Genomic DNA, 23288 nt, shown 5'->3' on the forward strand with positions numbered 1-23288 from the left:
GGCTCCTCCCAGACAGGCACCCAGAGATGTGGCCCTCTGTCCCTCCCCCAAGCCATAACCCCAGAACAAATGGCAGCAGGTTTTTCTAGATGCCAGTCATCTCTTTATTCCATCAGTGACCAACACAACAGCACCACAGACACAGCAGGGGCCTGCCTGAGAACCCTGGGCAAGGCCAAGAGGGTGGCTGTAGGGGGCCCCATGTGGGGCAGCCCACCCTCCCTGCCTCCCCAGCACCCAGGAGAGAAATGATTGTGCAGACAGTAATGCAATCTGTGTCAGTGCCCATCCTTCCTCCAAGCACCAGGGATACATGGGGAAGAAATATTACAGCGTGGGACCAGGAAGGGACTTGGGGTGACTAAGGCTGGACTCTGAACTCCAGAAGAGACTGTGTGCATGCCTGTGCATGCGTGCATGTGTGTGTTTGGGAGATGCCTACGCTACTGAGCATGTGGGATTCGACTGCTAAGCCACAGGACCTGCCTGGGGCCGAGGAGACCAGGAACCAGGGCTGTGTGGCCTGGAGCAGAGGCCGAGGCAGAGGCCCCCCTTCCTCACTGCTTCGCCTGGGAGAGGAACCTAGGGCAGGCAGGTCTCAGAGCCTGACTGGAGGGCCACTGCTGGCCTGACCCACGTCATGTGTAGGCCATCTTGCTGCACACCCAGGGCCGGGTCATCAGACACTCCGTTGACACCAGCCTGGTGGGCTCCACGAAGACACACTCTCCCAGGCCTGAGATGGGGAACCTGTGGCCAGAAGACAAGAGAGCAGGCACTTACAACCTGTCACACATAGTCCATCACTGGACTGCCCTGACCTGTCCCTCCCTCTGGAGCCACCTTCCAGTACTTTTAGCCCCTTATAGAACTTTCTAGTGTGGCTCCTCCCCATTGTCTATGTACTATGGTCACCATGGTTCCAGCCACCCACCCTGGGGATGCCCACAGACATCTCCTGAACACACCCTGCACTTTCCCATCCTTCCAGAGTCAACTCGCTTGTGCCATGAGCCAGTATCGTGTTCAGGACCACCCTCTGCCCACCCTTCTGCCCCGCAGCACCTGCCTGAGCCAGGGGGCACCACTCATCACAGCTTCATGGAAGCCTGTGTCTGTCTGTCCCCACCAGTCCCCCGGGTGGTCACTCCTGAGCAGTGGGCTCCATGCCTCTCTTGTCTTGGCTCCCCTACAGCACAGAGCATCTAGCATAGGAATTGCTCAGCAGAGATGAGCTGAATGAAACTACATCACAGGGGTGGACCTGATTAACCCCAGCCTTTGCTACCCATGCTGTGTTGCCCACGAACTCACTGCCATCTTTGGTAGATGTAGGGGATGAGGGTCCTTTCTAGCTAAAATCATTCCATGGAATTTCAAGATTTCTTCTTAATCTCACTTGGTCAGCCTGATCTGAGGCCCCTGCCGAGGCTGGAGCTGGGGTCTCACAAGAAAGGGCACCAGAAGGACCTCAAGAGGGAGTGCCGGGCAGGACCACCTCAGAGCCAGGGAGACACAGCCCAAAGGCCCTTTGGTTGGCCGATGGTCAGCATGCTGGGAACCCCAGCCTCCAGGGTTCTCCCAGGTTCTGGGAGCAGGAAGCTATCAGAAGGGAAGAGAAAGGGGCAGAAAGTGCAAGACATCTCAGCAGCTCTAAGGATAGATCTGGGATGAAGGCAGGAAAAGGAAAGAGAAGAAAAGGAAGAGAAAATGAAGACAAAGAGAGGTGCAAAATGAAGGGCACAGGAGCCGGGGCAAAGGAGGGAAGAGGCTGACTGGATGCTCACCCCCCGGAGTCACAGGGACTAATATAGCCCTGAGCCAGCCTCAAATGGGAAGGTAGCTGATCACCAGCTTCCAGCCATGGTGGAGGGTCAGGGGTTCTTGGGTGCCCTCCCACTTCTTATACCTTGTGGACCCTCCTCCATCATCATCATCATGTGAGCAGATGTGCCCCCACCAGGCTCCTCAGGGCCTATTAGGGTCTGGACTAGGAATTTGGGTTCTTATTCCCCTATATGCCCTCCTCTGTGTTCCCCTAAGCCTGGATCACCCCCACACACACACACTATCACTACCTCCACTGCCTCAGCCAGACACTCCCACCCCCACCACCCATGACCACTGCCCCCAGCGCCCCTGCAAACCAGTCCCTGATATCACACACCTGCCACCTCATCACACTCTCATGTCGTGTGAGCAATCCCAGCACTGCACACACTACCAGCATACTCCAGCGGTGTTTTCTCTAAGAGAGGACTCACGGTGCCCAGGGGCCTGAGCCCCTTTCTTCCATAGGAAAAATGTTTAGGCAACACACAGCTGCCCAGAATAGAGGCCCCATCCCCCCTCCCTCAAAGGCAGCTATGGTCATGTGGCTACGTTCTGGCCAAGACAGAAGAGGGACATCTAGGGCATGTCTTCCCCTTCCTCTGAGCCACACTGAGCCATGCAGATGAGCATCTACATGGGTGGGGAGCCACAAGATGGCAGGAACCTGGGCCCCATTAGCAGGAAGCTCTGATGACCACATACAGGAGAGCCGCCGAACCAGGCTGGGCATTAGGGGATAGAGAGCCAGAAGTAAAGCCATCTTCATTATCATGATCTCGGCCACATGCTGCTGAGCCCTGAGGTCACTAGCTCTAGCGAGCACAGAACCGACTGGTTCTCTCTCCATAGGGAGGTGCTGTCTGGGGAGCTAGGCCCTTCCCAGTCTTAGTGGCCAGAAGATGAAGCCTCAGCTCACGTGTCTGGGTCGAACGGGTCCCCGTTGACCCAGTGGAATTCATCCCCGACTCTGCGCAGACCAATCCAGGGCTCCCTCCGTGTGAACTTGAACATAAACTCCTGTACCAAGGAAAGAGAAAAGCCCGAGTTTTCTGCAGTCTCCCAACTTTTCATACATCCCAGGACTAACCTCAGATCAGAAGACTGGGCTCCCAGATACACAGACACTGAAAAGGGAATCCCTCACTGCACCCTGAAAGTAAGGAGCTGGGGTCAGAGAGGGCCCTGCACTCACACTGACCTCCCTCTCAGCAGCTGTTAGGCCGTGGGCCCTGGGAGCATGCCCACCAGAGCAGGGCACCTGGAACAAGATTTGTCCTCCTAGCTCAGCGGTCCAGCCTGCCAGTCAGCATTCCTGATTTGCAGGAAGCCTGGAATTGCCCATTTGATGGATTATCTGGGACAAAGCACAACGTTCAATTTGGTTGTCCTCCTACGCACATACTGCTGGGCCTCTCTCTGCAGCAGGGAGACATTATACTGTTTATCAGAGACAAACGGAAGTGACTGTGAGATTACCTGCTATTTCGGATCGCCACTGTTACCCTCAGAATCCAAAGTGAGCAACAGTCATTCACTGTGTGTCTTTCCCATTTCTACTGATAAAACTGTTTCGGGTGTTCAGTGGGTGCTCATGTCCTGATTTGGACCAGTAGAAGGTGCCAGTGTGTTCTTTATTCACGAGCCCATTTATGATTTGTAATCCTCACACTTTATGATGCTGAGTTGAGCTCAGCAAACCAGCCTTGGATTGAGATCACTGGCTTTCACAACAGCAGTGGAACAGGAGCCCCTCGGAAATGTGCTTGGACCCTACAGGGCCCACCAGCACACCCCAGGCACACGTGCTCTGGAAACATGTCACAGGGGATGCCAGATCCCAGCAGCGGGGTTCTCCCCGAAGGACACCCCCAGCCCAGCGCTCACCAGCTCCTTCTGGCTCTGAATCACAGCCAGCGCGGCCTCATGAGTATGGCAGTACTGCCTGCCTGTGTTCCAGTCTCTTGGCTCCTCAGAAAAGAAGTAGCATTTCCTTCCATAGAGCAGCCAGTCCTCCGGGCAGGGCGCTTCACACTTGATACAGCCCTTGGAAGCTGCAGGGGAGATGGAGGGGACTCAGTGTCCACAGCACACCTGGCCCCTGCCCGGGCCTGAAGAATCCCGCTCAGTGACCCAAAGCTCCCTCCACCTGCCTGACTTTGGTGCCCTCCGGTGATGACCCAGGTGGCTGTCTTCCCAGATGAGCACCTCTCAAAGTGCCTGGCAGGTAAGAGGTTGGTGACCAAATACATAAGGAAGGAAAGGGCACCTGGGTGGCTCAGCGGGTTATGGTCTGCCTTCAGGCTCAGGTCATCATCTCAGCGTCCTGGGATTGAGTTCCTCATCAGGCTCCCGGCTCAGTGGGGCGTCTGCCTCTCCCTCTCCCTCTGATCCTCCTCCCTGTTTGTGCGCTCTCCCTGCCCACCCCCCGTCTTGAAAAAATCTTTTAAAAAATAAACAAGGAAGGGAAATTTAGAGGCTGGTTTGGAGGCAGTATCACCCCCAGGGGAAGTGACAGCAGATTAGCCCCTGGGTTAAGATCTCCTCTCTCTCCCCAAACTCCCCAAGGCATGGAAGTGCAGAAACACAGATCTAGAAATCAGGACCTGGAGACCACACGTCCATGCTTTCCAACCAGGGTGGGAACCATCTGCAGGCTTGGTGGGCCTGATCTCATTGGCCATGCCCTCATTAGTAACAGCTCAACCTGTTCCACTGCTGAACTGCTGTCAAGTTCATTTTCAGCTGAGTCCCAACCTGCCTGGCCCTACAGGTCTAGGATCTGGCCTTGGAGTGACTCAGAGCAAGCCCAGTCCACCTTCTACCGCCTATTCGAAGAAGGATGCCAGCCTTCTCACATCCAGGTTTCAGTGGGCACCATCTCTTCCACAGCTTCTTGGAGAGGATGCTGTCCACACCCTTCTCCATCCTGCCTGGCTCACTGCGGTGTGTCCACATTGTCACCAAAATGCTGCCACCAGAACAGACCAGAACACACCAGATGTGGTCTTACCCCCAACAACAGTGATTGCCACACTCCTTCCAGTTGCTATGGGCTCCTTCCAGGCTACAGACCATGTCCATGAAAAGAAACAGTGGGTATGTGCATGCGTGCTTTTCTGGGTGGGCAGAAAATACTCTTCGATTGTTTCCATGTGATCTATTTCCAAGCCAGGTCTCCCCCCACATCCAGAACATATAGAAATCACTTTTTCAATCCATTTGAAGATTTTATTCTTATTTCTTCCACCTTTATCTCATTCACACTGGCTCATCTGAGTTTTGAAAGATTAATTTTGATCTTGATTTTTTCCACCCTGTCATATTAAACATCCTTCATCTGTCATCCTGAGCATCTTCGTATCACCTACAAATTCCATACGCATCTTTTTGTTTTCATGCAAGTGATTGATTAAAATGTAGACAAAGACAGAGCCAAGGACAGGCCCACAGTACTCCAGCCTCTAGGGATCTAGGGCCACTCGACACCAATTAAATCATCGACACTCTGGCATATCTGCTCAGTGAGCCGCAGGACCACTTGGGAAGTATTGAGCATGGTGTGGCCACATTTCAACTACTTTCCACAAGGACCTCCAAAGAGACTCTATTGTCCTTTACTACAATCACAACACACTATGTCTTCGCATGGCTCTGACCTTCCCAAGCTAGCACGAAGACAAAAGGAAACCAACTTAGTTTGTAGTAATTATTCTAGGTGAATCTAAGCTGGCACCAATGGTCACCATATTCTTTTCCAAACACCCACAAAGCCCCTGATTATCATGCACGTCCAAAGGTGAGGATTTCATGGGAGCTAATGCTGTCAATGGACCTTCCTCCCCTTTGCAGGCGCCTGCCTCTGGTCTTATGGTGCTCCTCAAAGATTAAAGACAGAGGCACTGAAATCACTTTGCAAACCCATCAGAGCCCACAACACACTTTGACTTGAATCCGTTGAAAGCAGCCCAATCTCCTGGTCATACAGCCTTGCCTGTTCTTAGAGGACTTCCTCCCTTTTATTCCTTTCTCCCTTTCATCCCACATAAGAAGCCCCCACCCCCACCACCGGGGCAGTGATGCCTCCGTAACTGGACAGAGGAGATGATGTCATAACTCATTCTTTTTTTTTTTTTTTTAATCCTCAGCATTTAGGGGGCCTAACACACAGCAGTGCTCCCTAAATGTGTGTTAAATGAATGAATGTGATCTGTAAAGGCTCTCATCCCAAAACCCTCTCCTCCAAGAAGCAGTGTCTAACTCACCTCAAGCTGGCTCTGCATCCTCGTGGCATGTACGGAATAGTACCGGAGTCTCCTCACTACCTCCCCGTGTGGCTCCGTAAAGGGGACGTGTGGAGTCAACGTGTGCATATATTATTTTAGGCTAAACTCTCACCTAGAAACAGCAGCAGTGTGTTTCCTAAGCCTCGTGCCCCACAGAATACGTGGTGCATCTGGAACCTTTCTTTACCTAATTAGACGTGATACTGACAAGGTGTGTACACACTGACTCCCGTAAATGTCTGACATCCATGCTCACCCAGGATGCTCATCACCACCAGGATGGCGAACAGAAGGACCGCGATGGCCCCCAGCAGGAGACGTGTGGTGGTGTCTGAGGAGAGAAGAAAGCGGGTCAGTACCCAGCCATCCACCCCGCTGCCAAGCCCCACCGCCAGCCCCGAGTCCTGATCCTGGGATAACCCTGGCCTGGACCCGGCAACCTGAGTTTTTCCAAGCCCTCTGCAGGAACCTGATGCGCGCTGAGGCCTGAGAGCCTCTGTTCCAGAGCCCGTTTCCGGATCTGTGACACTGCTGCCCCGAACCCCTCCCTCCAAGGCTCTGCCCTTGCCCCTCCCGCAGCGGTCAGAGCTTTCAGTCCTCCTCTCCTGCTGCTTCCCTACCTCCTCCCCAGGGTCAGCCACGTGGACTCCTTGAAAGAACCCAGCCCGTGCTCACAGCCCTGGGGTTGGGTCCTCCCCCCCAGAGCTCTTCTCCACCGCTGCTACCTCTGGAATCCTGCCCAGCTTCACACCGTCCACCCTCTTCACCAAACCTCCCCTGACCCGCTGCCTTCCCCCGCCTTCTGATTTTTATTAATTTTTTTGGCATCACTGAAAATTTTTATTTTATTTTTAATGGAAGAACCCTTTTCCACTTTCGACACAGACTCTATTTAAGTTTCTCTTACTGTCATAAAATAGAACATAAAAGTTGCCATTTTAACCATTTTTAAGTGCACAGCGGCATCAATTACATTCATGCTGTTGTGCAACTATCCCCACTGTCTATTTGCAAAACTTTTTCACCCCCCAAACAGAAACTCGGTACTATTGAAGCATCCACTCCCAGTTCCCACCTCCCACAGCCCCTGGTGACCTCTAATCTACTTCCTGTCTCTATGAATATGCCTATTCTAGAGATTTCATAGAAGGGGAATCATACATTATCTGTCCTTTTGTGTCTGACTTATTTCACTTAAGCTAGTGTTTTCAAGGTTCATCCATGTTGTACGATGTGTCAGAATGGCATTCCTTTTTATGGCTGAATAGTATTCCATTGTATGAATATATATATATATACATATATATATATATATATTTGTTGTATATGTATATATTTGTTGTTGATTAGCCATTCATCTGTTGATTGACAAACACCCAGTCCCTAATAATGCTCTTGAAGTAGTGTCCCTCAGAACCTTCTGAGCTGTTCCAATCTGATTTTACCTTCTTTTTAAAAATTTTTAAAAAGATGTTATTTATTTATTTGAGAGAGACAGCACAAGAGCACAAGTGGGGGTGGGGCAGAGGGCACAGCAGACTCCCCGCTGAGTAGGGAGCCTGAGGTGGGGCTATCCCAGGACCCTGGGATTATGACCTGAGCCAAAGGCAGCTGCTTATCCAGCTCAGCCACCCAGGCACCCCTGATTTTGCCTTCTAAGCCCACCTGCCACCCTGGAAGCTCCCCTGGCCAGCAGCCTGAGGACCTCTCTGCCTCCCTCGTGTGCGGCCTCTCCCGCACCTTCTGTCCTACAACATCTTTTTTCTTGGTTGACTCCCTTGCTTTGGTGGAGCACATCTTCCAACAGGTGCCTGAGATAGGGCAGAGCAGGACCACTGCACATCCCCCAGCAGCAAACTTTCACCATGTCCTGCCTCTAGAGTTGTGAACCCAGAGCCCTGAAGACTATAGGTTGGAAAGAATTCTCCTTCAGAATATTGAAGGCATGACTTGTCTTCTAGCTCCAGTGTTGCTCTTGAAAAATGGCTCCAGAGCCATTCTCATCCATGATCTTTTTAATATCAATTGCTTCTGCCCCCACTCCCCATGCCCTGGGAAGCTTTTAGGATCTTTTCTTTATCACATAATCTTCTAAAATTTCATCATGCGTGGGGCACCTGGGTGGCTCAGTCAGTTAAGCATCTGCCTTCGCCTCAGGTCATGATTCCAGGGTCCTGGTATCAGAGTCCTTGTCAGGCTCCCTGCTCAAGGAGCCTGCTTCTCCCTCTCCCCTGCCTGCCACTCCCCTGCTTGTGCTTGCTCACTCTCTCTCACTCTCTCTCTATCAAATGAATAAAGAAAAAAATAAAAAGAATTTAACAATAAAAATTCGGAGCACCTGGGTGGCTCAGTGGCTGAGCATCTGCCCTTGGCTCAGGTCGGGATCCCAGGGTCATGGGATCCAGTCCCACATCGGGCTCCCTGCAGGGAGCCTGCTTCTCCCTCTGCCTGTGTCTCTGCCTCTCTCTCTGTGTCTCTCATGAATAAATAAAAAACAAACAAGTAAATAAATTAAAATTTTTAAAAAATTTCATCACACATGCCATGCTTAGTTTGAGTCCATTTTCACCCACTAGAATAGGCAATCAGTGGGCCCATTCAATCTGAAAGTTCATGTCCTTCGGTTCCAGGAAATTTTCTTTAATTATATCATCAGTGGTTTCCTCTCACCCACTTTCTCTGTCTGCTTTCTGGAGGTCATATTCTTCAGATGTTGAATCACTTGAATTGGTCCTCTGAGTTTCTTTCCTTTTTTCTTTCTTACCCATTATCTTTTTTGCCTTTTTGCTCTATTTCCTGGAAAGTTTTTCTCAGCTTTATCTTCCTACTCTCTCCTGAATTTTCCATTTCTGCAATTATGTTTAATTTCCAGGGTTTTTTGTTTTGTTTTGTTGTGGTTTGCCACTGTTCTCTGAAGATCCCCTCTCAGAGCATCCTGTTTGTAATGATGCCATATGGGAGCTGCCTTGGTGGTGCAGTCAGTTGAGTGTCTGACTCTTGGTTTTGGCTTGAGTCTTGATCTCAGCATGGTAGGAAGCAGCCTGGCCTCCAGGGTCCGCATTTGTGCTCCACACGGAGTCTGCTTGGGACTCTCTCTGCCCCGTCCCTACCTAAAATAAATAAATAAATATTTTTTTAAAAATGATGCCATATTTTCTCTGCTCTCTTTGAGGATATGACTGATAGTTTTTTGGAGGGGGCGGGGGGAGAAAGGAGAGGTGGATAGAAAGTTTATTTCTCCCTCTATAGTCTATGTTTCCCCCAAATTGCTTTTTTTCTTTTCTGATCATTTGGTCTCTAGTTTCCATGTCATAGAATTTCCTCAGATATCTGGAGATCCTTGGTTATTTGTTTCTGATTAAAGCAAGAAGAAAGAGTCCATTGGAGCCTCTGAGCCCAGGGAGGGGCTTATCAGCTGTGGGATCCCAGCAGAGTGACCAGGCTGGGGTGGTCCTCGGGGTGCTCTGAATGCTAACTTCCCCGGGTTTTTCCCCTAGGGTGGGCCAGTTCCTGTAGAAGGCTCTTCTGTTCCCTCCTGAAGGGTGTAGGCTTGACTAGGAGGAGAGGCTGGGAAGCCATCCTAAGCATTCATTATGTAAATGTCCCACTAATTGCTTGCTCCCAAATGTACTGCCCTCTCAGCCCTCTCTCAGATTTAGCCTCAGGCTCCTGCCAGGGCAGGGAAGAGGACCTGGGCAACTAAATCCTTTCTAAAATGTTCAACCAGCCCTCCTGTTTGAGCTCTGTCTTCACTCAGTGCCATTATGACTGGTGCCCCCCTCTCCATACTTTGGGGGTCCTGCATGTGACTCAGGCTGCTCCTCTGCTCCCTGCAGGCCTCTAGGATCAGTTGCCACTCATCATTGATCCCTAGCTCCCAACTGTATTGTTATTGTCTTCTCTCTCGTTCTCCTTGTCCTTATGGCCTTTTAAAAAATCCCTTTACTGTTGTTTTCATGGGCTTCTGGAAGGAAAGAGGAAAACTGCATGCATTCAGTCTGCCATCTTTACCTGCAAGGGCAGGCAACATTTTGAAATCCTTCCTACGAGCAAGGTCTGTGCTGGCAAGTGACCAGGAGTCCAGGAACAGGTGGCTGCAGACACGGTAAGAGCACAGACTCATGCCTGCCCTCACCCACTGCTTGGTTGTCCTCAATGACAGCTTGTCGCAGGGCTGATCCCCCCTGAGCTGTCTCATGAGTGTGTGTACGGATCCTTCCTCTCTCCTCTCTCCGCCCCCTTCCAGGCCTGGACACACTGGCACTGTAAGTCTGTGCATGGAAGATGCACAGGCCCAAATTCCAGCTCCATCTCTTTCTAGATGCCACTTTTCATGGCAGAGTTACTTCACTTCTATTTTATTTCATTTTCTTCATCTTTAAAATGAAAGAGTAGTAGTATCTGCCTCTTAAATTTTTTACAAGAAGCTAATGTTCAGTGCTTAGCACGGTGTCCAGCATAGCAAGCTCTGATCCAATGTTAGCAATTGCCATCAGGATGATGATGATGATGATGATGATGAGCCACAGGCTCCTTTAGGGAAAGGGCTATGCTTTCCTCCCCTTTGGATTCCCTAGAGTAGCCTTGCCTTGCATGTTAACAGAGCACCCACTGGCACTCAAAATCCTGAGGGGGATTTGGCTACACTGAATGACAATGTCCTTAGCCTTAAACCCGGCTGAGTTGGTGGGAAAGGCCACACAGATACACAGCTGCTCTCTGGGGGTGGGGCACCCGCGCATGTTTCTCCAATATCACCAGAACCCGGGACCCCTTCATTCTTGCACGGGGACGACTGCTCTGGACACGGCACTGTGGGCAGCAAAAGGACGCTCCAGGGAGTCCTGCTTCCTTGTTCCAGCTGCACCCACGGGAGCCGGCTATGGGGCCTGATGATCCAAATCAATGTTGTGTTGTTTCCTAGGGTGGCGGTAACAAAGCCCCACATACTAGATGGCTTCAAACATCGCAAGTTTATTGTCTCACAGTTCTGGAGGCCAGAAGTCCACGGTCAAGGTGCCAAGGGGGCCGCACTCCCCCTGAAATCTGGGGGAGTCCTTGCTCGCTTCTTCCTGGCTTCTGAGGGTGTGCTGGCGACCTTTCTCATCCGGCTCATCCGTCCTCTCATTCCAGGCTCTGCCTTCTACTCACATGACCTTCTTCCTGTGGCTCTGACTTTATGTGACCATTGTCTTGTGAGGACACCAGTCACCTTGGATTAGGAGCCCACCCGCTCCAGGATGTGCCTATCTTAACTCATCACACTTGCAATGACCACATTTGTAAATAAGATCCCATCCTGAGGGAGCTGGTGGTTAGGGCTTCAACACATTTCTTTGGGGGGGGGGGGCAGGGGGAGATACAATTCAAGCCATAAGAAATGTCTAACTCGGGGCCCCCTGGGTGCCTCAGTCGGTTAAGCGTCTGCCCTCGGCTCAGGTCATGATCCCGGGGTCCTGGGATGGAGCCCTGCGTCGGGCTCCCTGCTCAGTGAAGAGCCTGCTTCTCCCTCTCCCTCCACTGCTTCCCATGTGCTTGCTTACTCTCACTCTCTCTGTGTCAACTAAATAAATAAAATCTTAAAAAAAAATTGTCTAACTCTACAATCATTCCTTCTATGCAATGGTCCATAATAGATGGACTTTGCAAGTACAGTTATTTGTGTTTATAAATGTATATGACTGAGCCTCATGCCGGAAGGGACAGCTGAAAATCTGTCTCCCGACTCGGACAGATGTCTCATCGGCCTCACACCCAGAACCCAGAAGAGACTCACCACTGATCTCTCTGAGTTGTCAGGGCCAGAGTCTGGTGAGCATAGTCTTGACTCTTTGAAACTATCAAATGTAGAGTTTGGTAATTTTTAAATTTTAAAAGGCTTTGCTAAATGCATGTGTGTGGTTTTGATCAGGAAGTTGTGGGCTGGTGCCTAATCAAGAAACTTTCAACATTAAAAATTCAGAATTGGTGAGCTCTGAAAAATCTATAGCCTGGTGATATGCAGAATCACTCTGTCCCCCGCTGTACCCCCAGGCCGCTCTTCCCCATCCCCACCCCCGATGCCAGAAATATCCCCGTCTCCAATCACCCCCAGTCTTTCTAGAACCCAGGCTGAAGCTCTGGGTCACCTTCCCCAGCCCCTCCCGCAAGGCTAGGGGGTGGGGGAAGGGTAGAAGGAAAAGGTAATAGCCACAGGAAGAGAAGAAGGCTTGATCAGGAGAACTTCTGTTTGGCTTTCTATTTATAAAGTTAATTGTTCATCGGAGGAAAGTCACGAAGTCCTAAGCTCTAATCCTGGTTTACATTTAAGAAATTCTCCATTTCACTTAAGCCGTGAGAAGGAAAAAAATGTCCATGCCGGAGGTGGCAGGGTTGTCTGAGGAGCATGGGCAGGAGAGGTACACGCATCACAAATACAATTCAGTTCGGACCAATGAGCTTCATGAAGCCCAACGTCCTTGGTCCATGCCCGACGACACAAGAACTCTCACGTCAGAGGGTCCTTGTGGCAAACATGCGTTGGCAAGCAGCGTGTGTCCCTGGGCAAGACACTTAGCCCCTCCGAGTCTGGTCTCCCATCTGTAAAACAGATATAGTGTTCACCGGTCCCTGGAGGGTATGTGCAAGGAGTAAGTGGGACAGTACTGTGAAAGCCCCCAGCATGGGGTCCAGCACATGGCAGGCGCTTCAGAAACGTCTGGCACGTGGTAATAAAGGAGCATAGGCCCCCCTGAGTGTTTAGCATGATCCAGTCAAAAAGTCTCCCACTTGTCTCAAGACAGGTACTAGGCTGCTAAGGGCTGCATGGCCCTTGGTCTCCAGACCTGGGCGACCCATCATCCCATCATGGGTAGTGTCTTGGGTCAGGCAACTGGGCTCGTTATGTGGACTTCAGTTGGGGAGGGGAAGCAGACTCAAGGTAGGCAGGCCAGCAGTCAAAAAGGGTTTCAGCTGAGCTCCCCAATCAGGGATGCAGGATGCCAAGGGGCAGAGCTAGGGAGAGGAGCCACCTGCACAGCGTACCCCTCTACACCTTTATCTGGGTGGCCCTGAGAGGTGGAAATCATTATCTAGCTTATATGTAAGGAAAGTGAGACTCAAGTTTGAAAACCCGCCAGTCCATAGTGGCGGAAGGCTCTGGCCTAGGTTTACCTGACTCCAGAGTTTGTGTTCCTTGAATCTCACCACCTGCCTCAGCCCGTCCTGTGATTCTGCCTGCACAGCAACACCCTGGAGAGACCAGCCCTAGTCCCTGTGCTCCCCTCCTCTGACAGGAGATGGGGGTGCCCAGGGAACACTCAGTAGGCCCTCGGAGCATCGGTGGAGGAGAACCCCCTGGACTCAGACCCAGATACTAAAACTACTGTATAAAAGGTTCATAGGGGAGTGCCTGGGTGGTCAATCAGTTGAGTGACCAACTCTTGATCTCAGCTCAGGTCTTGATCTCAGGGTGGTGAGTTTGAGCCCCATGCTGGGCTCTGGGCTAGGTGTGGAGCCTACTTAAAACAAAACAAAACAAAAAACAGTCCATAGGCCTCAGCTGCTGAGCCTCTGAGGCTCACAGGCATTAAGGGTGGGCTGCTTCCGAGTGGACCATGGGGAGAAACAGAGGTGGCATGAGACGCAGAGCCACACCGGGACAGGCAAGACAAGGCGGGACCACAAGTCGGCACTGAGTACGGATCGGCTGGATTCTGCAGGGGCCGAAGGGCCAGTGTCCCACTGGGCTGCCTTCCTGCAGGTGGTCGGCCCAGCCCAGGTTGGGAGCAGGAAGCAGAACGGGTCAAAGTTGGGGGCAGGAGGTAAAATAGGAACCAGCAAGCCGGAGAGGCATTGAAAGAGGCCACATCAGCCCTGAGGCAGCCCTAACCATCAGGGGGCTGGAGTTAGGTTAGGGCCGCTCCTGCAGGACCGCTTCTGTCTGAATGAAGACACACAGGCAAAAGGCGGGAGCCACTTCAAGAACTAGCTTGGGCGGGAGGGAAGCAGGGATCACAGGCAGATCCGACAATGCCGGGCAGGGAGAGGGGTTTGTCCACCTTTATTCAACTCAGCTCTTCCCAGCCCGCAGTGGCTCTTCTACTCCGTGACCCAACACTTTTGCTTCCTTCGTCCCAAATCCCCATCCAGGCATCAGTCCACCCTCCCTCCTGAGTTTTCAGAGCCCCCTCCCCGGGCAGTCCACGTCCTGCCCCACTAGCCTCCAGGTCAGATGCTAACATTACTGCCTTCACCTTTCCTTCCTTGGCGAGGCACCTGCCCAGGCAGGTGCGGGTCAGGTCCCGCCGCCGACCACCACTCTACCCTCCTCACTGACCTGGCCACTCTCCCCAGGGCAAACCCACCGTCTCATTCTATATGTAAAACCTCTCAACAGCTCCTGCAGAACCAAGTCCCAACTCTCTGGCGAGGCCTGGGTGGCCACTCACGGTCTGGGCCCTCCAGGATCCTGTCTTCCCATCCCTTCCCTCAGCCTGGTACTGCAGGGTCCAGTTTGCCACAAGAGCCGGGCTGGTTCTGGCCACCTGGCCCCGGAACGTGACGCTCCTTGAGCCTGGTGCACCCTGCCCTTCTCCCACCCAAGAGGTCACCCACTCCAGAAAGCCTTCCTTCTCTAATAATACTTGGTCCCTACGGGTTGGGTGACCACAGCTCTGGGCTTCCCTAGCTAATACCGCTGCCCAGATCCCCTGGTTCTGCCAGCAGCACCCAGAAGTCCAGAGGGCCAGCCCCCTCCCTTGCCAACTGGAGCATCTCCCACACCACCCACCACCCGGAGCCACAAAGTTTCCCCACAGAACTCGGGAACTTGAGATCTATTTTTCAGTGGGTTACTGCCCCCTTGGCTAGCAGGGGTCCCTCCCCGAGCCCACCTGCCTGGAAGGGGTGGGTGGTCCGCGTGACCTTGCAAGGAAGAGCCGGGCACGGTCTCCACATCTCCCCCCCCCTCCCCGTGCCCCTTGGCCCCGGCCCTACAGCCCCCACCCCCTTCCCGCGGGCACCCGCACGTCTCCGGGCTCTACACCTCCTGTCGCTCTGCCCAAGCCGCTTGCACTGCTGCGGATTTCAGCCGCCGTCTCTGCTCGCCCATCGGCCGGTCCCAGCCCCGTCCCCGCGCCCGCCGCGAGCAGCGCTGCCCTCCGGGAGCTCGGCCAAGGTGACCCCGACCGCCTCGGGCCGCGCGCCGCCGCCGCGCGCTTACCCTCCAGGGCCGCCTTCCAGCTGGTGCTGCCCTCGTAGCCCGACCCCGACCGCCGCAGCAGCGCCTCGGGGCCGCGGGCCTCCGCCTCCGCCTCCGCCTCCGCGGGCGAGCGCGGCCTGGGCGCGGCGGGCGCGGGGCGGGCGGCGGCGGGCGGCGGCGGCCGGGTCCGCGCGGGGGCCTCCCGGGCCGGCTCCATGGCCCGCTCCGCCGCGCCGGGCGCTCTGTGCCGCGGGAGCCCGGCGCCTCCGCCCGCCGAGCCGCAGCCTCCGCGGGAGCCGGCGCGGGCGGGGCGGGAGGGGCACGCGAGGGAGGCGCGGGGCGGCGGCAGCTTCGCCCCCCGCCGGCCCCCCCTCCCTGGGCGGGGCGCCAGGGGCTGCGGAGCGAGCGGCGCGGCTCCCTGCGGCGGCACCTCCCAGCCCCCAGGGCGCGAGCGAGGTCGAGGGGCTGATGCCGGGACAATGCGGGGCCCCTCCGCGGTCGCGGAGCCAGGGCGCGGGGGGGGGGGGGGGGGGGTGCCCGCGGCCCAGACTGCACCGGAGGACACCAGCGAGGCAGCAGCGGTCCCAGGGCAGCAAGGCCAGGGACACCGGACAGCCAGGCGAGCGTCCACTAAGGCGAGCATCCACTAAGGCGGCCATCCACTAAGGCGAGCATCCACTAAGGCGAGCATCCACTAAGGCGGGCATCCACTAAGGCGGGCATCCACTAAGGCGGGCATCCGCTAAGGCGGGCATCCGCTAAGGCGGGCATCCACTAAGGCGAGCATCCACTAAGGCGGCCATCCACTAAGGCGAGCATCCACTAAGGCGGCCATCCACTAAGGCGAGCATCCACTAAGGCGGCCATCCACTAAGGCGGGCATCCACTAAGGCGGGCATCCACTAAGGCGGGCATCCACTAAGGCGAGCATCCACTAAGGCGAGCATCCACTAAGGCGGGCATCCACTAAGGCGGGCATCCACTAAGGCGGCCATCCACTAAGGCGGCCATCCACTAAGGCGAGCAACCACTAAGGCGGGCATCCACTAAGGCGGGCATCCACTAAGGCGGGCATCCACTAAGGCGGGCATCCACTAAGGCGAGCATCCACTAAGGCGAGCATCCACTAAGGCGGGCATCCACTAAGGCGGGCATCCACTAAGGCGGCCATCCACTAAGGCGGCCATCCACTAAGGCGGGCATCCACTAAGGCGGGCATCCGCTAAGGCGGGCATCCACTAAGGCGAGCATCCACTAAGGCGGCCATCCACTAAGGCGAGCATCCACTAAGGCGGCCATCCACTAAGGCGAGCATCCACTAAGGCGGCCATCCACTAAGGCGGGCATCCACTAAGGCGGGCATCCACTAAGGCGGGCATCCACTAAGGCGGGCATCCACTAAGGCGGCCATCCACTAAGGCGGGCATCCACTAAGGCGGCCATCCACTAAGGCGAGCATCCACTAAGGCGGGCATCCACTAAGGCGGGCATCCACTAAGGCGGCCATCCACTAAGGCGGCCATCCACTAAGGCGAGCATCCACTAAGGCGGCCATCCACTAAGGCGAGCATCCACTAAGGCGGCCATCCACTAAGGCGGGCATCCACTAAGGCGGGCATCCACTAAGGCGGGCATCCACTAAGGCGGGCATCCACTAAGGCGGGCATCCACTAAGGCGGGCATCCACTAAGGCGGGCATCCACTAAGGCGAGCATCCACTAAGGCGGCCATCCACTAAGGCGGCCATCCACTAAGGCGGCCATCCACTAAGGCGAGCATCCACTAAGGCGGCCATCCACTAAGGCGGCCATCCACTAAGGCGAGCATCCACTAAGGCGGGCATCCACTAAGGCGAGCATCCACTAAGGCGGGCATCCACTAAGGCGGGCATCCACTAAGGCGAGCAACCACTAAGGCGGGCATCCACTAAGGCGAGCATCCACTAACGCGAGCATCCACTAAGGCGGGCATCCACTAAGGCGGGCATCCACTAAGGCGGGCATCCACTAAGGCGAGCATCCACTAAGGCGGGCATCCACTAAGGCGGGCATCCACTAAGGCGAGCAACCACTAAGGCGGGCATCCACTAAGGCGAGCATCCACTAAGGCGAGCATCCACTAAGGCGAGCATCCACTAAGGCGAGCATCCACTAAGGCGAGCATCCACTAAGGCGAACCCACTCTGGTGGGTTTTCTGATTCCAGGCCAGGGCTTCTCAATGGCTTCTCACCCAGCCTGTACTCCCTCCCTGGCTGACCCACAGTCACCTGAGGCTCTCCCCTGAATTTTCTCTCTCACATCCCCATCCCGCATCTGTTCCCTCATGTATGGTCCCTCGTCCTCAACAAATCCTGTGTCTCCATATGGTTGAGGGCCTAACCTGCACACACATTGCAGGTTTCTAGGCCTCTTCCTTTGATGGGGCTTGAAAGTCAGTTTGCCTTCCCACCATACTAGTGTACGCCCAGAAGTCAACAAAGGCACCTAGGATGTGCAACCAGAAGGCACATTACCGTGGGACACCAGGGAGATCTTCACTCTTGGCAGAAAGAGGGCTAGGAACAGATCATTTATAATCACTTCACTTCACCAAAGTAAATAAAGTGAAAAATTGAAAAACAACCCAAAAAGAAGAAAAACTAAGTACTGGTTGTAGAACATATTTTATTACATGGTTATGTTTTGGCATAGTCTCCTTCACAGCAGCTATTCTTGGCTGTCAACAATCAAATTTTCATTGCCAAGTCCATGTGAGTATTGCTGTATGATTCACTACTACTCCGCTCAAACCACAGGGTCTTCTAGGTCCTTCTCTCTTGGGTCCAGGAAGACAAAGGGACCAAAGGAGGCATTGGTAGGCATCTTTCTATTGAAGAAATGCTTCTCTGCTGGGGCAGAGGCTCCCCTCTGTCAAGTATTTCTCTGTGGCCCAGGGCTCATCTTGCTGACACAAGCCTCCTCTGTCCTGCCCCCCTTTTTTTGTACCAACAGGTTCCCAGTGATGTGTGGGGTTCATCCTCTTCTATCAGCCCCTTTGCAGGCCATATAGTCACTTAGAATCTTCTTTATCCTCAACCTCGCCCTTATATGTAGCCCATATTTGCGACCCCAAGTGGAGCACACAAATAGAATGTTGGAAGTGGAAATAGTGGGGCTCGTCAAAAGACTTTGGCCAAGAGATTTCTCAATCTCAGAGCCAAATGTGAGACACACTGCCAGTGATACGGAGGCCCAGGAAATGAGCATGGGCTTGGTTCATTCCTCGGCCTGCACATCAAACGATGATTGTGGTGAATAAATCTTTGAAGCAGCGAAGAATTTGGCCCAGCCTGGGGTTTCCCTAAGCTGCTCCAAAGATTGTCCTCAGGAGAGTCCATGAGAGTTACAGGATTTGACTGTGGCGATAAAGGTGGGTAAAGTGGCAGCTGGTAAATCCCCACATCACCTTTTCTGCACCCGGGTTGAGCACAGCCTGCTTCTCATCAGCACAGCGGGGCCTGGAGATGGCCCTGGGGATGAGCCAACACCAGCCTTTGTGACTTGCCAGTGTCCCTGATAACACAATTCCCTTGGGATTTCAGAGGCCTTCTAATGCAGTGAAGTGGCTGCAAAGCCAGGACATGGTCCAGTCTCTATCCCTGACTTCTCTTTCCTTAATGGTTCAAATAAAGCCATGGCCACGATTGGCATTGCCCCAGCCAGGGTCATGTGTCCATCACCGACTCAGTCATTGCAGTGGGGTCCAGGCTATTTGTCCAAGCCTGGTGATGGGGTCATGGTCATCAGCACTCAAATTGCGGGATTGCCGGGGAGGAAGATGTGATTCCCCAAAGGAAATGCAGGCTGCTATTCCTGGAAGGAAGTGGAAAGGCTGCTGGTGAGGAAAAAAACAACAAATTCTGTGCCATGTATTTGGAATAGTATGTAGCTGTTTAAAAGCAATAAGGTAGGGGCACTAGGTGGCTCAGTTGGTTAGCATTTGCTTTCAGCTCAGGTCATGATCTTGGGGTCCTGGGACTGAGTCCTGCATCGGGCTCTCTGCTGGGTGGGGAGCCTGCTTCTCCCTCTCCCTCTGCCTGCCATTCCCCCTGCTTGTGCTCTCTCTCTGTCAATAAATAAAATCTTAAAAAAAAAAAAAGAATAAGGTAAATTAGCATATGCTGGTTTGGAACAATCTCTCAAGATAAATTAAGTTAGAAGAAAGCAATATGCAGAGGAATGTATGTAGCGTGTACTCATTTGTGTCACCCAAGATGTGCGTGAACATTTTTGCAAGAATCCACAAGAAACTGTTGAAGGGTGTTTATCTCTGTACAGTGGATCTGGGAGTAGATGGTGGAAGGAAGATTATTTTTGTTTGTTTGTTTTCTGTCCTTCTGAATGTTTAACTGGGCACCTGCACATTTTCATTAAACATCCACTGACCAAGTCTCACCTTTAAGTTGCATTCAGAACATCTACGTTAGGATTTTTGCCTCATAGCCACCGGAGACGATCATGGGGTGCGTGTAATCTGTGACCTGGCCGAGATTTTGATTGAGAGGCAATTGGCCTGGGATAGCCAAGCCTGGGGGCCACAGACCAGGAGCTGGGCAAAGCAGAGCTAACTGTCATGTGCCTCGGTCAAGAGAGGGAAGCAGAGGGCTTGGCTCTGGGATCTCAAGGTGGGGATTTTACTCCTTTCAAGAAACAGGGGCCTGGATCTGGAATCCAAAAGGTCTCTGGAGGGATCTCAGGCAGCTGCAAGCCCACTGGGGCATTTTTTTTGGCACCCTGGTCCCAAGGATGCCCTAGAGGTGCTTGATTTTGCTTTGGCCATTAACACGACTTACCAAGAGGGTGATTAATGTTTATATCTAGTTCACACTTATCAGAAACATACCACAAATCACCAAGACATGTCACATCAACTCCATGGTATTGTTTCTGGGTCCAGGGAGGGTGTCTGTTGCTATGTTAAAACCTCACCAGTTGCCATGTGGGTGGTCAGGCTATCTGCTCACAACCTTACAAAATGGGGAGCCTGAGGCACAACCCTGACTCACCACCCAGGAACTGCCAGCCACATTCTCAGACACCTTGCTTGCCCGCCCTACATGAAAATCAAGTCGACAGGAATAAAAAAATTCCTCCTTAAACAAATTCATTCAACAATTACTGAGCATTGGGGCATCTGGGTGGCTCAGTAGGGGATGCATCTGCCTTCGGGTCAGGTCATGATCCAGGGGTCCTGGGATCGAGTCCTGCATTAGGCTACCCACTCAGTGGGGAACCTCCTTCTCCTTCTCCCTCATCCTCCCCAGCCCGGATCATGTCCTCCCTCTCTCTCTCTCTCTCTCTCAAATAAATAAAATCTGAAAAAAAAAAAAAAAGAAAGAAAGAAAAAAAAGAAACTATGGATCATCAGTGACCTGCTGGGGACCGTGTTGGGTGCTGGGAATACAGAGGTTGACAGTCTACCCAGTCCTGACCCTTAGAGCTTCCTGATGAGGGTCCCACCAGTGGGTGGAGGCTGAGCCTCAGTGGTCTCTCTTTGCCTTTAGAGGTTCCTGGGTGCTCTCATCCACCACAAGGGTGAGTGCCCTGGGTACCAGCTCTGAGAGTGACCAAGGCAACTATGTTTAGCATTTCCTGATGGAACCAAAATCTGCAGGCAAGAAAAGCTGGTCCTGGCCAAAAGATTGACTTTTGGATAAGAATGATGTCTTCAATAATAATCCTGCCAAAAACCACTGCCTCATGCATTAGCCCTCTCCCTAGAGGGTAATAGGAACCCGTAAGTGACAGAAAACTCAATTTGTACAGACTAGGGAAAAAACCCAATCTGATTTCGTGTCTTTTTTCCTACAAGGACAAAAATAAACACTTCTTTTATTGCAAAATGAATGCATAGGATGTTTTCATGCAAACAATGTATACATTTTAAAGATAAGTTTTCTTTAGTGTTTGTATGCACATACATGTATGCACATACAGTATGTGCTCCTAAGCACTTCTAAATATATATAAAATAAATGACTATATTTTTTTTGCAAAAGTAGATCTAATACATTCTGCAGCTTGCTTCTTATGTCATTTCATATAGCTCTATTGCATTCCTTGTCAACACTAACAAAGAATTACATAGTGTGGAGGTATCAATATTTTTATTCCTTCATTATTTGTCTACTGGTGGACATGGAAATTGTTTCTAATTTTTTAATAGTACAAACAACACTGCAAGGAACATTCTAGCACATCTAATTTTGTGCCCTTGTAGAAGTGTTTCTGTGCGAGAGATTTCTAGAAGTGGAATCAGTGGGGCAAAACTTCTCCGAGATGGCTCAACTTGATTTTGAGGTGAAGAATACTGTCTAAGCGAACGTCTGCAGATCAGAGAGTTATCAAATAATAGACAAGATTAATTATTCAGAGTAACCTGGAAAGTTTGCCCAAGGGTATGCTTTGGGCTGTTGGGCTGGCCGGGTCAGGAATGTTCCAATCGGTTTTCTCATGAGGACAGAAAACCAGCAGCACAGGATTCCTGAGTCAGCCTCCCTCATCCCCCTGACATGAAGTGGAGAAAAGTTTTACTGTCAGCATCAGGATTAGTCATGAACTGAACACATCCGGAGACCCCACGTGAGGACGACTCACACAGAGGGAGACAAACCCTCAGACTAGAGGGTTCTGGAGAGAGAGCAGCGCCGGGAGGCGCTTGGATGTCAGCACCTGCGCTTACACAACTGAGACTGATCCCCGGCCTGTTAGACAATAAGCTGGGGGTCAGTTTCTCGCTTATTCTTAAACTCACCTAGAAATATTTGCTATCTATCTATCGATCTATCATCTATCATCTATCTTTTATTTATTTATTTATTTATCTATTTATTTATTTATTTATGAATATTTGCTGTCTAAACCTCTTAGGGGCACCCTAAGACCGTGGCTCAGTTGGTTAAGCGCCTGCTTCCACACAGGTTATTATTCCAGGATCCTGGGATCGAGCCCTGGGTGGGGCTCCTTGCTCAGCCGGGAGTCGGCTTCTCCCTCTCACTGGGCCCGCTGCTCCCCCTGCTTGTGCTGTCTCTATCAAATAAAATCTTTTTAAAATTTTTAAATAAACTTCTTTTTAAATAAAATTAATACAATATAACACAATAAGACCCTGAGTAAGTCTTAGTGTTTTCCTCTTGTGAGTGACCCAGAGGTCTACGATAAGCAGTCACGTGTGACTTTTCAGGGAACCGTGTAGAACCTTCACCTGATCTAGGGGTCGGGCCCTGCAGTTTTGCTGTTGTCCCAACATCACTGAATATTCAGCAATGCTCCAGAAACCATAGGAAGTAATGCAACTGTTTGGAAGAGGGTCATGAGATAAGAATAGGTGGTTAACTTATAGAATGAGAATAAGCACAAGAACAGCTCTGGACTGAGATTTCTTTAAAAGATTTATTTATTTTTGTGTTAGAGAGAGCGAGCATGAGGAGGGGGAGGGGCAGAGGGAGAAGCAGACTCCCCCATGAGCAGGGAGCCGGACAGAGGACTCAAGGACTGGATCCCAGGAGCCCAGGATCATGAACTGAGCAGAAGGCAGACAGTTAACTGACTGAGCCACCCAGGCACCCTGAGAATTCTTTTTAAGGAGCAACATAGGAACCGAAGAAACATTCCCATGTTCCAGGGTTGCGCGACTTCCACACTGTCAACTTTTTGGGCCAGAAGAGTCTTTGTCATGGAGGGCTGTCCTGCACACGGTCTACCCACCGGATGGTCACAAGCACCTCCACTCGGTTGTGACCATCGTGATGTCTCTAGAACTACTGCCATGTTGGAACATTTGGAGACTCTAGAAGCTCGAGGGAAGTATCCCGTTCGGTGTGTTCCCTGGTCCAGACCAGAAGCCGAATCCAGCTACCACGCGGCGGAGCGGCCGGCGTGCAGGAGAGCGGCTCGGAGGACCAGAAGCCACGAACAAGAGCCCTACCTTGGTCCGGAGCCGCAGTGCGCGC

General features: G+C 52.4%; 1 protein-coding gene across 2 annotated transcripts; it reads right to left on the minus strand.

Moving 5' to 3' along the window:
• Positions 1-80: 80 nt before the first annotated feature.
• Positions 81-15587, minus strand: CLEC2L (C-type lectin domain family 2 member L). Of its 2 annotated transcripts, XM_072762903.1 has the most exons (5): positions 15319-15568; positions 6373-6447; positions 3718-3884; positions 2750-2850; positions 81-750 (listed from the first exon to the last, which is right to left on the minus strand). In XM_072762903.1, exons 1-5 carry the CDS (start codon positions 15512-15514, stop codon positions 639-641), a joined length of 651 nt encoding a protein of 216 aa, XP_072619004.1. In that variant the 5' UTR covers positions 15515-15568; the 3' UTR covers positions 81-638. The 2 variants fall into 2 exon arrangements, with proteins under 2 accessions (XP_072619004.1, XP_072619005.1); XM_072762904.1 differs by lacking the exon at positions 2750-2850 and having other exon boundaries at positions 15319-15587.
• Positions 15588-23288: the final 7701 nt, after the last annotated feature.

Source organism: Vulpes vulpes, chromosome 7 (assembly GCF_048418805.1).
Source record: "Vulpes vulpes isolate BD-2025 chromosome 7, VulVul3, whole genome shotgun sequence".
Taxonomy (NCBI): Eukaryota; Metazoa; Chordata; class Mammalia; order Carnivora; family Canidae; genus Vulpes; species Vulpes vulpes.